Source organism: Seriola dumerili, unplaced genomic scaffold (assembly GCF_002260705.1).
Source record: "Seriola dumerili isolate Sdu_G_001 unplaced genomic scaffold, Sdu_1.0 BDQW01000409.1, whole genome shotgun sequence".
NCBI classification, from domain to species: Eukaryota; Metazoa; Chordata; class Actinopteri; order Carangiformes; family Carangidae; genus Seriola; species Seriola dumerili.
The window spans coordinates 770,037-787,464 of NW_019174664.1; the positions used below are offsets into that span (position 1 = coordinate 770,037).

At 38.9% G+C, this 17,428-nt stretch overlaps 1 protein-coding gene across 2 annotated transcripts; it reads left to right on the forward strand.

Moving 5' to 3' along the window:
* Positions 1-1,050: 1,050 nt before the first annotated feature.
* agtrap (angiotensin II receptor associated protein) lies at positions 1,051-9,876 on the forward strand. Of its 2 annotated transcripts, none has more exons than XM_022761440.1 (5): positions 1,051-1,168; positions 2,347-2,381; positions 2,609-2,717; positions 4,743-4,953; positions 8,962-9,876. In XM_022761440.1, the coding sequence occupies exons 1-5, from the start codon at positions 1,142-1,144 to the stop codon at positions 9,084-9,086; spliced, it is 507 nt and encodes a 168-aa protein (XP_022617161.1). In that variant the 5' UTR covers positions 1,051-1,141; the 3' UTR covers positions 9,087-9,876. The 2 variants fall into 2 exon arrangements, with proteins under 2 accessions (XP_022617161.1, XP_022617162.1); XM_022761441.1 differs by lacking the exon at positions 8,962-9,876 and adding an exon at positions 7,508-8,073.
* The last annotated feature ends 7,552 nt before the right edge of the window (positions 9,877-17,428 follow it).

Here is a 17,428-nt window from a genome sequence, read left to right on the forward strand (position 1 = left end):
TGTTGCCATATGTTAACTGTAAGGGGATATATTATTACGACATACTGTGCATCCTCTGGATATATGAAGATATAAGTTTATAACATATATGAAATACCCATAATAAAATGTGTATATGTACAGGAAATATATTTATGGAAATAGCTTTAAGATAATTTTTTTTCATTATGGATGATATAACATGTTGCAACCATAATGATGTATATTTAATTTATATATGCAAGTTTATTAAAAAAAACATACATAAACAAATTCTATATGCCTATATATGATTTTATTATTAATTTCTCATTAATTTTAAACATGTTTCTTCCTGTTCTGGAAAAGTGGTCTAAGACATTTGGACTCTGCTGTATCAACATATAGCCTACTGACAGTCTGATCTGCAATAAAAGCATACAAATATAAACATACATATTTATATAGGCTAGATATATACTGTATGTCAATATATGTATTTTTTTCATTTCATATCATTCATATCAATTATTTTATATATGGAAATATAATATATATATAGGTTTCCCTCTGTGTCAAAAGCCTCCATCAGTCACAAGCTCTTAAATAAATTTCAATCATCACACTGCTGCCAGCATGTGTTGCGCACCATGTTACTTTGTTGAAGTGACCAGTAAAAGTAGCAAAGTACCAAAATCATTGATCTCATCTAAATATCTTAAATATAAATCTTGATATTTTGTATCTTTCAGAGTAGCTGAGAAACTGAGCAGTTTTTTTTTTTTTTTTTTTTTTTTTAAATGTTCAAATCAGACATGCTACATTCCTGATCATTCATAGTGAACCACTGGAGGGACACCACACTCACTGAAAGCTTGGGGAAAAAAATTACTGTGACCAATGTTGATGCTCATGTGGTTTACTTCCTTCTGAGAGAGGGCCACAGCGGCATCAGAAGCACGAGAAGGGGGGGGGGGGGGGGGGGGGGGGGGGGGGGGGTCACATGGAAAGCAGTCAGGTTGATGTCACATGGTTTGTGTTTGCAGGCTGAGCTGAGCGGAGGAGGGGCCTTGGAGAGAAGTTTGTGTAAGAAGAAACCTGCCGCATTTTTTCATGTAGCGCCTCAACAAGTTGAAGCACTGAGTCGGATCAAGGTAGAGCTGCTTGGACCAAACAGCCTATTATGGACATCCCTGCCATAAATCTAAAGGTGAGGCTGCTGTTTACTCACTTCATTGTTCCAAGTGTTTATGATTGCCTGTCTTTAAACAGTGTTTACCAAAGACTGGTATTAAATTATATGTTGATGCCAACTCTATTGCTCAATTCTCATTGGTAATTCCTCTGTGTGGCTCAGATCACAGTAAACTGGTGCACTGTGTTTGTGTTGGTGGGCTTTTGTTGAGTTGAAGAAGAAAAGTATGAAGTTACTCAGTGCGTGTTGCCTCCAAAAATAGTTGAGTAACAAATAGTTAAAGTGCATTTAAAGTCTACACAGTCACATTTACAGTGATGAACAGCAGGCCTGTGAGGTAAAATGACATTATGGGAGGCAAGAAATGCAAACGTAGTGATGAATCCGCTCATTACATTTGAGATTTTAACAAGATGCAGTATGTTTGTGTACAGGTTTGGAAAAGATCAAACTAAAACTACAGAGAATCTGCTGCAGGATATGGCAAGAAATTGTCATGTTATTTCTCACAGAAATGAAATAATATGTGGTCAGTCTGATTTCTCCACAGTAAATGCTTATTAGAGGCGTTGATGTTTCTGTAAGAAACATACAAATGTGAACCAATGTCTGCGTATCATGCCATAACCTTTAAAAGGGAGAACCACTAAACTGAATTATGCTTTTGTGGATCAGAAGCAGTTTGAGCAACTCTTACTCAAAGCTCAGAAACCAGTCACATGTTTTACATTTAGTTCTGTGAGCTCACATAGATTGAGCAAAGGCTGCAACTGATCAACAGATTTTCATTATTCATAAAACTATTAATAGTTTTTTGACTGTTTGATTAATTGCTTGGTCTGTGAAATGTCAGAAAATAGTGAAATATTGTATGTCCGTCACATTTTCTTAACGTCCAAGGTGGCATCTTCAAATGTTTCTAGTTGTCCGACCAACTTCCAAAACCCAAAGAGGTTGAGTTTACCATGATTTGAAACAGAGAAAAGGAAGAAATGCTCACTGTGGAGAAGTTTGAGCTGTTTGCACTTTGTAGCTGCTAAATGACTGATTGTTTGTCAGGATTATTGGCAATAAATTTTCTGATTACTGACTAATTGTTCCACCTGTACACTGAACAGGAAATATATTAAAAAGGTTTTTAATAATCTTAAATTTCTGTTCAAATTTTGTCCTTTGTTGTTCCTCTGTCATAGGCCATAGTACTGGTGCACTGGCTGCTTACAGTATGGTGAGTGTGAGCACAGGTTTCTTTTCACAGACTTGGGGAATTTCTCTCCTCTCCTGACTGACACACACGCACGCACGCACACACACACACACACACACACACACACACACACACATGCACAGAGACTGACTCACACTCTTCATTCAGGCCTACTCTTTATTCATTCTTCACTCATTCTTGAAGTATGTGTAAGAATCTGTCCTGTATGAATTGTGTCTCTGCTTTAGGGGATGCATGGCGTGGCTGCCCACCTCCTTCGCTTGGGGGAACTTCTGTGTGTTAGCTGTTGGGGTCTGGGCAATTGCACAGAGGGACTCGATTGATGCTGTGCTCATGGTGAGTCTTCGCCTTGATTTCTTCACAGTCTGTAACCTTAACATCATGTGACACGTACAGGAGTCTAACTATAGGCGCACCGCTGTGTGTCCGTGCTAACCTATTTGTCTGCGGAATCTAGGACAATCTCTGAGCGTCCCCTTGAGAAAGATAGCACTCCTTTCACTCGGCAGAGAGTACAGTGGCCTCGGCTGTCATGGGTCGTCAGTTAACGGCAGGGCCGGTTTCACAAAAGTGCTTTAGACCGGCCTTTAGTCTTACTTTTGGTCTGAATTTTGCTTTAGATGTGTCTAATGCAAGTTTGACGAGTTAACAGAGCCAACTCAGAACTAAGAGCTATGTTTCCAACAATTAGCGACACCTGCTCACCAGTAAACTGTAGCAGAAGCACTGAAGCTCAGCCACATTAAGAAGCCACAGTACTTAAGCTCTGCTCCACATCTCTGCTCCACATCTCTGCTCCTTTGAGGTTTTATGCTCCTTGCAGGTTTTGTATTGTTGCCCTCTTTGCTGATTTTTCCCAGTCAAATGACCTGATAACTGTTGAATCCTTCCAGAACACAAACATTTTCTCCTGGAGACGGGACGACTAAGCTTAATGTCTGGTGTGGTAGCTCAGTCAGCCATGATTTCTAGGTTGAAAAAAGTCTTAATTTATGCAGAATTCATGGAAAATTATAGTCAAGAACTAGACAGCTTTGTGCAATTGATGAATTAGATGCCTTTCTGAAGTCTGACCATTAGTTAGATCTTAGCTGTAGTCAAAACACAGCTGAGGGTTTTGAAGGTGGAGATGCATCCTTGCTGTCCAGTTTCTTGCTCAGAGACTTTTGACCATAATGGATTCTAACTGTCACTGGATTGAACCTTTGAAACATATTGCCATTCAGAAGTGACCTCAAAGGAGCGCTTTTACTTTGTGTACTTTAAAGGTCCCATATTGTAGAAAGTGAGATTTGCATGTCTTTTTTGATTATAAAGAAGGTCGAGGTGCTCAGTCCACTGAGCCATCGGGACCTCTGTAACTTTGTGATGTCACAACAAAACCGTCTCCATGCTCAGCCCACCTGGACCCACCTGAACCTATCATCCAACATTTTTATTTTAATTGTTTTAACTTTATTAACAACAAAACAAGCATTCATTCTGTCACTGAGCTACAAGACAGAAAAACTTTGAGGAAACGCTGCACAGTTGTTGTATGTCGAGAAGCCAATGTATCATTGCACAGCCTTCTGTTGGGCTCATTTCAGTGCTGACTAAAAATCACCAGTTTTACCGATCTACAGTAGTAGGCCGTTATCAACAATAACAATAACAATCCGTTATCTGTGGTTGACTAGACTGTGCGTCAGTAGTATATCATAGTTTTTGGATCGTACCACAAATATATCTTCTTATGGATATCCAAACTTCAAATAAAACACTGGAGAAGTGTAAAATATGGTCACTGAAAAAAAAAGAAAAAAGATTTTGATTAGAAACTTCTCTTACACACAGGATTTTTTTTTTTTTGTTTCTGTCAAATGACCCAATCACACATTCACTCGCTCAGTTGTAGGTCAGGGAGACGGACTTCCTCTCTCATAATCTATTTAGCCTACTGTGTGATGATACTGTATGAATGATTTTTTTCAGTATTAACTCCAAGCTTCACTTTGTGTAGAATGATTTCAACTGATCTTTTTGTCGGCTAATTGCATCTTTAAGTCTCATATATTTTGGAGAATCATTTGACTGTCCGAGATAATAAAGGCAATAGAGGAACTGAGTGTTTTCTTTTTTATGTGCTGCATTTTTCATTATGACTCACAGGCACCTTTTATTTCCAGTATGTATACAGTTAGATTTTTATCTAATTTCTTTTCAGAAAGCCATTTTCTTTAGCACTTGAATTGTGCCCACACAGAGTGTTGCAAGGAAACCTTTCCTGACACATAATTACAAAGATGTGTACACTTTCCATACTGACATATACAGTCATTTCTAAGACTTGTCTCTCTCCCCTTTGTCATTTCCCTGTAGTTTCTGATGGGGATGATTGTGACAATATTGACCGACATCATCCATTTTGGGATCTATTACCCGCTGAGCGACTTTGCAGCAGAAAGGGGACGGGACGTGTTTCGCTTCAGCGCAGGAATGGCCATCCTCAGCCTGCTGCTCAAACCTGTGTCCTGCTTCTTTGTTTACCAAATGTACCGCGAGCGTGGAGGAGATTACAACGTCAACTTTGGTAAGTGCCACCAGATGTTGGACACCCAGTCAAGTACAGAAACATTAGAAGTTTGTCACTCTTTGAAGATGCTGTCATGTGCAACTAAAGCTTGTTATGAAGAAAACACATTTTTAATTTGGATATAAACATCAACAGGAATTGAAACTGATTTTACAAAGAAAACTGATGATATTTTGCGGTTTATTGGTATTTATAGTCAGGAAACCAATTTGAGAAGGAGGTGACACAGAAAACAACTTGCTATGTAACTAAACAAGGTTTTATCTAGCAAGTACACGTTCTGGTATAATTTCAGAACCAATGAGAAATTATCTAAGATATGTGAGGTTTTTCTTCTTCCCACAAAAAATGATCTCCAGCCTGGAGTGTGACCAAAGCTTGAGGTACGGTGTAATGCATGTGTCCAGGGGCGCGCTGAGATCCTCCCTGTGTTGTTTTATGCTGTTTGTCATGAAAGGCCTGCCAAGTGCAGCACAAACTGGAAGGGCTGTGCTAAACCACTGGCAGATGATTCCACAGTCAAACTAATTAGTTACAGTCACAAGACTTTAAATGCAACGAAATATCTGAGCAGCAGTTCGGTTTGGGCAAGGAAATCATTTCTCCACGAGTTGTTTATAACGCTTGTGTGTCATCCTGGCCACCAGTTTATACTGCATGGAGAAACATATGAAACCCATGGAGGCTGAAAATCGTATGATCTGGCATGATAGAAAAATTGTTTAAGATTGATGTAAAAAGAAGACGAGATGGAGTCTATACTGGAGAACACACCACTGGGTATATAGCTCCTCATGTGGGCAAACAAATGATAAGTACCCCTCTTCCACTAACTAGTCAGGAGACACTCAAGATACGTTCTTTGATTAACCATGTGTGGCCATTGATTTGTGGACTTGGACTCGCTCTGCTAAGAGCTTTTCCATCAGAAATCCCCCTGAGCTGTGACGACTGCTGGATTCTTAAACCCTTAAAAATGTTACTAGTGGTTTCATCTATATGGATTAACACTATAGTAGTGTATGATTTGATGGTAGTATTCAGAGTGGCTCCATACAGGGGTATTGAGCATTTGTTGTCTAGTGTTTGCCTTCATAAAAGATAGAAGAACAGAGAGGCAAAAAATAAATCAGGATGTGGGTTATAGGGTGTAGGGAGTATAACACAAAAAATATTATTAGCTGTAATATTACCTGCTAAAATAGTAATTTATTGCACTGCACACAGGGAAATGTAATGAAATTTCTCCTGCATTGCCACCCAACACTGCACTTGACAAAATACGTCTCTTGATTTGACTGTTTTGAGGATAATTGAATATTGATGAATCTGTTCTCTCTGTGGCTTTACTATAGCACCACACACACACAGCAGGCACATCCATTAGACTGTGATTGGCTGTGTAGTGACTGATGAATGTAGCTAATGTTAGTTTCAGACAATGTGTGTTTTAATTGCTGTCTGATTGCATAGCTGGCATTAACATGGTTCCCTGCTGTTCTGAGCACTGTCGGATGCTGTTAATCAGGTAGATGAGTGAGTGAACTGTTGATTCACGTATCCAGGGCTCACTGAATGTTGATTGGCAGCCCTTTTATTGTAGTTTAAATTCTAGGTTTGTGTATTTAGATTTGCTTTCACATTGCCTAATACAATAAAGGCTGCAAGACTGTGCAAATAACTGTTTGCTTTTAATTAAATTGACTGTTCGCTGAACAAATCACCCGAGCTGCATTTGTCCAATCACAGCTAAGCAACGCAACATCAGGCCTGTCAACATATGAAGCGATGTGCATGGGGCTGTAAATTAAAGAGTAATAATTAAAGGGTCATGCCTCAAAACTATGTATCTATATTGAAAGGAATTGTGTGTTTGCTGTAATATAAGCAGTAAACATCAGCATGCTAACTAACATACTATCAACGCTACGTATGTTACCCACTTTCAGGGCTTATTAAAAATTAACTCCTCAAAATATAATAAAATGTTATTCAAACCACTGTATTGTGTAGTATGTTTTCATACTAAGCATCCATACAGGGTTGGCTTAGAGTGAAATTACAGTTTATTATATATATTATTACATTTTTCCTTGTCATACTGTACTGGATTGACTATCTACCCTGCAGGGTGAGACACCTATATAAGCTTAAGTTGTGTGTCTTTTTTTACATTTACTTTTATTCATTGGGCAGATCCTTCTTTTCAAAGCCTCATACAAATGTCATACAGCATTAGGGGTGAGAGGTGGGATGGGGGATCACAGAAAGGTCAATTACCTGCCATGCATTACCCCTACATGTTCTCAGCTGGGTTGTGGTTATGCAGTCAATTAATGTGCAATGTGTTGTATAAGAATTTCTCTAAATCCAAATTTCCCTTTTCTTTTCTTTGCATGTCATTAATTCTAACCTCTCAGTCTGTCTTGCTCTTTGTCACATTGCCCTGTGATGTTTTCTGTAAGTGAACACTCATGTTGTCTCGTGTTTTGACCCCTTGTCTTCTCTTCTCTTCTCTTTTCTTCTCCACTGCTGACCTTTGACCTCTCAGACTTAGAGACCTCTGTGGACAGTCGATGCACTACGGATAGTGCTGACAGTGCCTTTATTGGCCGCCGCTATTGATTCCCGGCTTCCTTTTTACCATTTCTCTCCTCCAATCATCCTCTTCCATCCCCTTCCACACAGGAAGTAAGATTACACATCAGGCTGCAGGACAAAAACAGAAAAAAAACTTTTTTCTTTTTTTGTATTTTTCTTTCCTGATGATCATCTTGTCAATGTTGAGTTGTCCTTCTTTCTCTCTGTCTTTTCATCTGTCTGTTCCGGTCTTCATCATTCTGCATTACCTTCCGATGCCTGTAGCTGTGTTTGTCAGCATAGTATGTTTGTATTCATGTCTGGTCTATTATATGTTTATATGTTTCTGCAACTTTGCATCTATGTTTTATTCATATTTCTATTCTCCAGACACCTCATTAGTGTTTGTGTTTTCTCCTTGAATACATTTAAAGCAGAGAGGCATGATGGTGCACATTCTCAAATCAGCCTAATTAAAGTCAACATAATGTCGACTCATAATAGACCATGAATGCAACATGTTTGTGTGCGCACTTGGAAGAAGACGGCATGATTGAAGGTCATGATACATGATACAGTTCTTTAAAAGTATTCATGTGTTTTTATGCTTTTAAATAAAATATAACAAACATCAGAGTTGCATTAATAAAATTAATGTTTTTGGAAATCATTAAAACTCAGCAATGAAACTAAACACCTTGTTTGACAGCACTGAAATGTGCATGTTTGTCACAGTAATACATCTCTGGGCCATGCCAAGGTAAGAGCGTGCGGGCCTTTGAACTTCCACAAACATATTGTTATTCTGGCCATGTCAGAGTCGGGCCTGTTTGTAGTGCATCACAGGGAGTCCTGTATGACGTTTCAGAGGGATTATAATTCCATTGCCTTCATAGAATTCATTACAAAGCCCGTTTGCATGATATATAATGTAGCCAAGAACTTGTATGCACAAGTTTTCAGTGTAAAAAGTTCCATAGCGCCACTCACAGCGGTGCTTTGAATGCAGTTTTATGTTTTCTTAGTGCAGCATTCGTGGACTTGTAGGCATCTCTGTTTCGTGATAGTGCAGCATTCGTCAGCAGTGTGTGCTTTACTGTATGTTGGCAAAGACAGTTTCCAGCATTATAATCTATATTTATCCAGAGGGGGCCAGATGCTCGAGTCAAGATAACAGATCTGCCCAAGTGTGTCATGAATCCGTGTGTGAGGGGAAGTGGGTGTGAAAAACATTAGAGGAAGTTGTGTAGAAGCTTTCTAAGGATTCATTCTTTGTGCAGACTGTTTTAATATACATATCAACAATAGTCCATTCTCCAAAACAAGAGCCTTGATTAGACATGATTATGAATAGTACATTTGCATGATGGGGATTGTGTGTGTGTGTGTGTGTGTGTGTGTGTGACTTTTGGCTTGTCTCCGCAGGTTTCCCGTCCGTATCACGAAACAGAGACGCCTACCAGTCCATTGACCAGCAGGATGAGTCGTCCAGCCCCGCAAATCCCTTCAACCAGGCCCAGGACAGCAAACCAGGAGCCCGCACATACTGAGAGGAGCAGGCAGAGAGCAACACAGTGTTTTCCTCTGACTCTTTATGCAGCAGCGCAGAGCTTGGGGCCAGTTTTTACAATCGATTCCACATCAGTCCATTTGTTTTGTACAGTCCGTCTGCTGCAGATCGCAGCACTGAAAACAAATTGAATACCTTTTTATTATGGTAAATCATTAATTCTGTTTGGGTTTTAGAATGAAATGTGGCATAATTAAACCCATTTTAATTTTTTCTTCAAAGGTGGGAATGTTTTTTGCTGAGCTGGCACATCGCTGCTGAATAAATAGACAGGAAAAATTGCTCTACCACTCCCATGCTGTGTTCCTGTTTTTACCGGCTACTAATTTTAGTGGGGAGGTGTTGAATGGAACTGTTGTGTTTGCAGGAGTTTTGTTAGTTTACTTTTTCCAAGCGAGTCATTTTTTTTTTTTTTTTTTTCCCAAATATGGCACTTACAGACATTAAGAGTCATGTCTGTTTCTCTTTGTGTTCTGTAAATTATGAAGTATTCATTGTATGCAGTATGAAGTATTATTTTCTGGTTAGTATTTACTGTACGGCACAGCGGTGCTTAAAGAGTGTCATGCTGTAGAAGCAATACTTTGTGCCTTTGTATTTTTGGAGCTAATAAGAGCTGTGTCCTTCGACTGAGCTGAAAACATGATGACCAAAACTAGAGTTACAGTTCATTTACCTTGGTGTTGATCTATGCAAAATCCAAATTAAGAGTGCTGTTACATGTAGCACTGTAACTATAAAAGAAATACATAAAAAAAAAAAAAAAGAAATATGAAGATTTTTTTAATTATCAAGTGATCAGTTCTTTGTTTATTAAAAAAAACTGTGTTCTCACTTCAAACCATTTTAAATGTAATTAATTCTTACAGTTATTGACATATTAGTGAAGAGCATCTAGCATGTCACGGATGCTGATTTGTAATGTAAATCACAGACCACATACTGATAGCTGTTGATCTGTTAGAATATGTACAAGCTTTAGATATGAGACAGTTGTTTTCGCATCACAAATGTTAAATGAAGGCTAATACACCTTGAATTACTCACAGCAGCACTGTCATTAGTGCTCAGTGAACAATGAATAACGTTATACATCATTCTTTGAGTTCAGTTTGTTTCAGTTTTAAGTTGTGTGTAAATTAAAGGAGAGTTACAGCAGTTAGAGCGTAAAGAAAGCGGACACTGGCTGCACACTTTACTGAGCGATTGCATCATTTGGATTTTTTTTTTTTTTTTTACAGTCATTTCTCTTCTGAAAGTTTTGAACTTCCTGTTTTGAAATCACAATGAGTAAATGTGTCAGAACAGAGATGTGGTAACTACGTTGGTCACGTTACTGAAATTATCACTGCTGTCATAGCTTGAGTCATGTGGATAGTAAGAGGCACCTTATTTGCTTTCATACCTCATGTAACTATGCCTTAATTCAGTGTATCTACTGAGCCTAGTTCCACACCCACTCAGCCTATAAGAAGCCCATGTTAAATCACTGCAGTACCACATAATGTCCACTCACAGCTTTCTGTGATAACATGGACATGAGGTCAGAATTTGAAGCTTCGGTTTGATGCACTTTCTCCTGGAGTTAGACGATAAACAGGCATGTTGTCGGCTGTGGATTCAAAGACTGATGCAGAAAGGCAACGACATTGTTTTGGTGATTTCATTCATAATAAAAGATCATTTAAAAAGCTACAGTTTTGCACCAGGAGCAGGCAACTCAGAGTTATTTAGATGCTGTAGTCCCTTACATCCTGTAAGAGACTACAACATCGTGTAGTTTAAATAACTTCCGTTGTCTTGATACCTGTTAAATACTGGTTTTCTTAGAAGCTGTAAAAATATCTACAAAGATGACAAAGAAATTGCATCTTTTTTTTCTCACGCTGGGCATATCTGAAAATAAGGCAGCCATTGTGGCTTCAGCTTAATGATGCTTGTTCTGAGAAAAAATGTATTTGAAAGGCACAAGGTGAGACTAAGTTAAAGGTGCAAAGACTGTTACTACTACTACTACTACTACTACAGAAGTTATTTTCACTAAGATTATAAAAGAAAAGATGAAAAATGTAGACTGAATGTTTTCATGCTTCATTCCTGCCTTAATTTTCCAAATGTTTTCTATGACTGATCATATTTGCCACATTTAGTTTTGGTTTTCCAACAAGAGAGTGTTTGTTGTCGTCGAGCTTTTTCATTTCAAGGTCGGCACTGATTTGAAATGTTATGCAGCACAATGTTTTTTGTTTTTTTTCTTAGAAATAAAGAATGTAGACTATTTGTCAAGTAATCCTTTATTATGCAGGTTAACAAAAAGGAAAAAGGATTTATATGACATTTGCATCTATATGCACAGTAATTCAATGCATTTCGAGAATGGCTGTCTCTCTCCACTCTTCTCTCTGGGATTTTTTTCATTCTTCTTCCCTGTCACGCACCTCTGTTTACTTTTACCCTGTTCCTCTCAAAGATCTCTTTATCTCCCTGCTTTTATTTATCCAACCAGACATTTATCTCCCTGCTTTTCTCATCTTCTACCCTTTTTTTCTTTGCTCTCCAATGTGCATTTTCTCAAAAACCATACCACCTTCAGTCTCAACCCATTTTCAGTGAGTGCTAAAACTTGTCACATCTACCACCAGCTACAATACACACTGTAACAGCACCTGTGCACTTAGCTAAAATGACACTAATATAGTAAATTATGAAACAAGGCTCATGAAAAGAAAGATTTATTTTCTGTCTGCTGCCTCTCAAACATATCAAGAGTAATTAGAGTGATAATGCTGTTTGCACCTGGGATGTAAAAACACCTGATTTTCATATTTCACCCACACGTACTTTGGGTGCTCCTCAATAACTTACATAAAGCATTGAAGTAGTACACAGCATGTGAACTTGCAGTTAAGGTTTGTGTCCCTGATGGCTTTCATTATTGCGAGGCAATAACTCTGGTTGGCCTGAATGGTCTATTGTCCTCGTGTGTGTAGGCTGTGGAGCTGCGAGCCCTTGAGGTAGCAGCCTTGTCATCTGTTTATGTAGCACCTCGTGGGCCTCTTAACAAAGCATGAATGGAAATTTTATTACTGCAGCAGCAGCAGCAGCAGCAGCAACAGCAGCAATCTTGTACACATCCATATGCATAAACACACAAATACCGACATTCCCCCGACTGTACCGTAAGTGCTGCATCCTCAACACCTCAGAGTGCAGCCCAGTCATTTTAATTGTCTAAATATCAACAGTAAACATCACGTTTTGATGTCAGTCTGTGTTGCACTGAAAAACTGAGGCAACATCATCAGAAAAAGTAGCCTCATAAAAAGGTTTTACACTCATCATTTCTGAAAGCAAAATGTGTAGGTGCTCATAATTCATATATAAGAAGTTTGGGATGTAGGCTGGGCGAGAGAGGCTGAGGGAGAGGTTAAGTTTCTCAAAAAAAAAAAAAAAACTGCTTAATTAAAAAACTATGACTTGGATCACATCCTTGCAGTTAAATGTAATGCTGTATTCACTGTGTATGTAATGTCATTTTCTAAAACCTTAAATTCCCTAAAATAATTATGTAATTTGGTGCTAAATATAGGAGAATTACACTTGATTAATTGATTCTAACAAATTATATATAAGAGAATATATTAATCAATGTGCAACAGATAAGCTGGACATGTAAAAAAAAAAAAAATGCATACAATTCAACATAGTGTATAAGGAGCATAAAGTTACCATTATTAAATGGAGCCTTTTCTTTAAGGAATTTACTATTTTCCCTGTGAATATAGCTGATAAAATGTTAATTTACTTTCTTAACAGCTTTTTAGAAGACATATTAACAGTAAGTAACAATAAAGACACTGTTGCATCTAATAATAAGTAACGCAGCCAACCAGAAACAGAAGAAATTTGAAGCTGCAGTTTGCATAAATGTTTTCACACCTACATGTTTGTCAGTCCATAAAACTGAAAGAGTCAGCCACTGCGCACATTGCCAAAATAAAAGCAATACATGTAAAAAGGGAAAACAAGTTTGTAGTGATTGACCATGAATCTTAAGCAGGTTTTCCTCAAATTGGAATTTAAGTTAATTTTGTTACTCAATCCCGGGCGTGTCATGAATCCTGTCATACTCCACCAGCGCACCAGATGTCCTCCTCCTGCTCCCAGACCCACCTGATCACCTGTTCTCCATTCCCAATCGCCTCCCTTACACCTGTTCGGCATTTCCCTAATTTTGTCCCCTGGATATATACCCAGCCCCCCCCCCCCCAGTCAGGTCCCAGATTGTCTGTGCAAGCGTTAAGTGTGGTTCCTCTCGTCCCTGTTACCTTGCTTGCTGTATACGGTTATCTGTTACCTGTCTGTCTGCCCACTCGTCTGCTTGTAAGACTGGGCCTTCATCATTAATTCTATTAAAGTAACTTCACTGCATCAGCCTGCGTGTGCTCCTACCACCAGCTGCGACACGGCGAGATGTTTTAGTAATGAGGCCAAATTAGCCAAAAGCAGGGTAACAGGATTATCTGTTAAAATATTCACATATTTTCTTTCCTGATTTCCATACTGAATCCTGTTGTGCTTCCTTACTTTCCCTTTGTCAGAGTGTGGGGGAGAGGTCTTAATTAACGGCCAAACTGTGTTAATGATTCATTTTTGCTGCACTCCTGACCAGAATGGGAGGCTGAGGCTCTTTTTTTAAAAAAAAAAAAAAACAGGGTGGGGAGGAGAGATGGAGGAAGAGGATGGTGGGGGTGAAGGTGGGAAATGAAAGGAGGGAAAAGGGAGGAGGGTATGGCCAGCAGCCCAACAAGCTGTTGATTAATAAGGAGCTGCTGGGCTAGCTCTCCTGAGTCTTGCATGCATGCAGGTTTGACACATCCTCAGACTCACACCTGTGATTCCTGAGAGTCAAGGACACGCTCACTTGCTGCCATTGTTGTTCGATGCAATAAAAGGAACTCAATTTGTCACCTCTGTTATTGCATTAGTGACGATCCCCGGAGAGGTTTGGAAAGAATGAATTTGTGGGCTTCAGCACTGGGGACTTCCAACACAACAAGAAATGTCTTATTTACAGCATCTAGAGGTGACCAATACTTCTGAAATCAAATTGGCCAATAGATTTTTTTTAAAGGGATTTATGCTTATTCCTGAGAAAAGCTATGACAGTCAAGCTAACAACATTTACTCCTTTATCATTTTTTCTGTAGAAAAATCCACTGGACACATGAGAAGTGATTTGTCTGTAGTGCCTGAGATAAATTTTAAAATAGCATCTAGACCTGCTGCAATTCTGCCTCTTTATCAAGTCAATCTTTAATATGATCAGGATCAATACCACAATCTTAGTCCTACAATCTTAATTCATAATGTTAATTTGACACATACTCATAGTTAATGGAGATTTTATGTATACTCGATATTGTTCGTTTAAATTATTTCTTAGCACTTTTTCTTTCTTTCTTCACACTCTCCTCAGAAGAAAATGATGTCAGTATAAACTAGGTTTTCAGACTGAGCCCAGACTCCTAAAATGTCTCTGCATATTTACATTTTTTTTAAATAAACAAATTCAAATAAAAATGCAAATAGCAAGTTTTCTCCTTCACACTTCCAGATATAGGCCAAGCAGATGGGAATAAAAATATATGACCTTGTGAGCTGCTGAGGTCAAATTGAAACCCCTGGCTCTGACGCCTGGGTCAATTATACAGCACTGGGGCACTGAGTGATAAAAAAATATTGACATGCCTTGACCTACATGTCTCTTTTTCAGTTCAGATGCACAGGAGAAAGAATCCCTCATCGGTGCAGGAGGATCTTTGTGAAAAAAGTGATGGAGTAATAGTCTCCCTATCTTAGACATCTTAACTTTACCCCCCACCTGGTGCCTCGGGCTGCTCAGTGGCCAGCAGTAAGAACACTACAAGAAACAGTCATGCTCAAAACCCCTCAGAGATAAAAACCAATGTTCACACGTGAAATTGATTCAGGAATGACATTTTTATGCCTCAAGCATCTCGAGTCCCTTGGGAGGGCTCTCTCGACCTCTGACCTTTTCACACTGTTGCCTAGTGCATCTGTCACCAGTGATAACGGCATCAACATTGATTCCAATTACCCTCCAGTCCACAGCAGCCAGCAGGGAAGGGGTCAACATATCCCTCGCCATTAGGCAAAGAACTGATTGGTTTTAGTTTCTGTAAAGACTTTCAAAAACACGGACTGTTGTCTCCTGCCGTGTATTCCTTAAAGGAGACAAAGTCTTAAGTTAACCTAAACAGTTAAATCCAATTAAGAGCTCATCAGTCTTGTTAAAACAAACACAGTAGCAGCAAGTGCACAATTTGAAACCACAGACCTTGTGGCAAAGCACACGCCACAACAGTTTACAATGAAGAAGATGGGGATTTAAAGGGACCACTGCAATGTTCAAAGCCACAGGGCAGCACGGTTGAAACACATGCATGAATAGTGCGGGGCAGCTGTGACTCAGCAAGGTAGAATGGGTCATTCAGGTTGGCAGTTCAATACCTGGCCACATGAATGAAATGAATGAAACTGTAAAGCACGTTAAAGCGCTAAAATAAATTCGGGCCAGAATTGAAAATACTGTAAAACAAAAAAGCACCTCCACAAACTAAACCAAGAATCATATTTAGAAGTATATTGCAGATCAACAAAACCAAAATGATCTGGAAATGCAGTGATTTTGATTTACACGTCCGTAAAGTCTGTGGACTTGACTGAAATAAGAACTGTCCAGCAGAGGCTGAGATATTCTGACTTTTAGTCCCTAGTAAGTGTTGTGATCCTTAAACACTTGATCCTACACTTCCCATAATGCAATGTATGGTGGCTTTCATTAAAGGCCCTTGTCCTTCAAACTCCACACCTTCAGTGAGTAATGCAGGCTTTCTGCTATAAATCTGTAACCGAGATGACATCACTATGACATCAGGGATTATTTTCTCAGATTTAAAGTTTGAGAAAATCCAGATTTTTCCCTGAATTTTAGTTCTGCATATGCAGCTAAATCATTACTCATTTCTGGAATAACTCCCTATGCTCTCATCGTCTGTTGAAGCTGCCATCCATAAACCAGATATAAAGATCCAATTATATAAACCTGTAAATCTGTCTTTAGTCAGTAGAATCTTTGGAGCTAACTGTGGTTCTCTATGCAGTTTTGTATTTAGCATGATTAAGACTCTCAACTGTATTTTCATCCTCATTATATAATCATCTGTGGTTTTATCCCAATCTGCTCTATTTGCTCTAATTGTATTATTTTTAATGTCACACTCTTTCATTTCTTCAGTGACCCATTTTTTCCATGGAGATCATTAAACTTTCATTTTATCTTATCTTTCTATTTCTCTTCTATCTTTAATGTTTTTTTTTCTCAATTACACGATGATGAAGACTTAAGAGTTTTAAAAATGGAGCCTTGCAGGCAGGGTTCTTCCTTTAGTATATCCTCCGTAAGTGTCTCCACTGGCAACTGCTGTAAAGTGAATGGAGCAAAAATGTGTCCTGTCTTAATTGTTAAACAAATAAAGAACAATCTCTCTATGAACTTTAGCTCCAAATGTGCCATGAATGTCTCTCAAGAATACTTTTTTTTTTTTCTCTTTGTTGGAGCAAAATAACCTTTGCTGTTTTATTTTCCCCCTCAAGCAGTAGGCGAGGAAGCCCAGCAGAGAGAGAGAGAGAGAGAGAGAGAGAGAAAATAATGAACAGTGAACGTGGACCTGGTAGTTCGATGAGTGCAGATGATGAATGACCATGGGGAGGGTGTGCAGGACCAGAGCACAGGCATAGCCATTTGTTACTCTGCTGTCACAAATGTATTTTTAATGAATCTGCACCTCTGACTCTTCTGCAGAGCAGGCCTGCTCCTTAAGGCCAGCATGACCCCAATATTTCCTGTGGAGCGATGGCTCTGAACAAGCCCACTTTAGCTCCGAAAGTGTAATGTAAATAGCCTTCTCCTTCTGTTTGCTGAAGCCGTCAATCTAGCTCCTCATTATTATCCTTACCTGTACCGAGAATAGGGGCTGTCCCTGTCTCTGAGCTGGTAGCAGGTGGGGAGGTTTCACCTTGAATCGCTTCTGTGTGCTAAGCTCTTTGTTTCTTAAAGATGTAGTTGGCAGAATAAGAAGTCCTTCAAAAAAAAAAAAAAAAAAAAACCTTCTACACTCAGTGGCACAATCTCCTGAAATCATTTTAAATTTAAATGTTTCCGGTGATGTATGGCCGCTCCTCTAGATCAGCCTGCCTTAGTGGTGGTTGGGTAAATACATTTACATTCCACTTCTT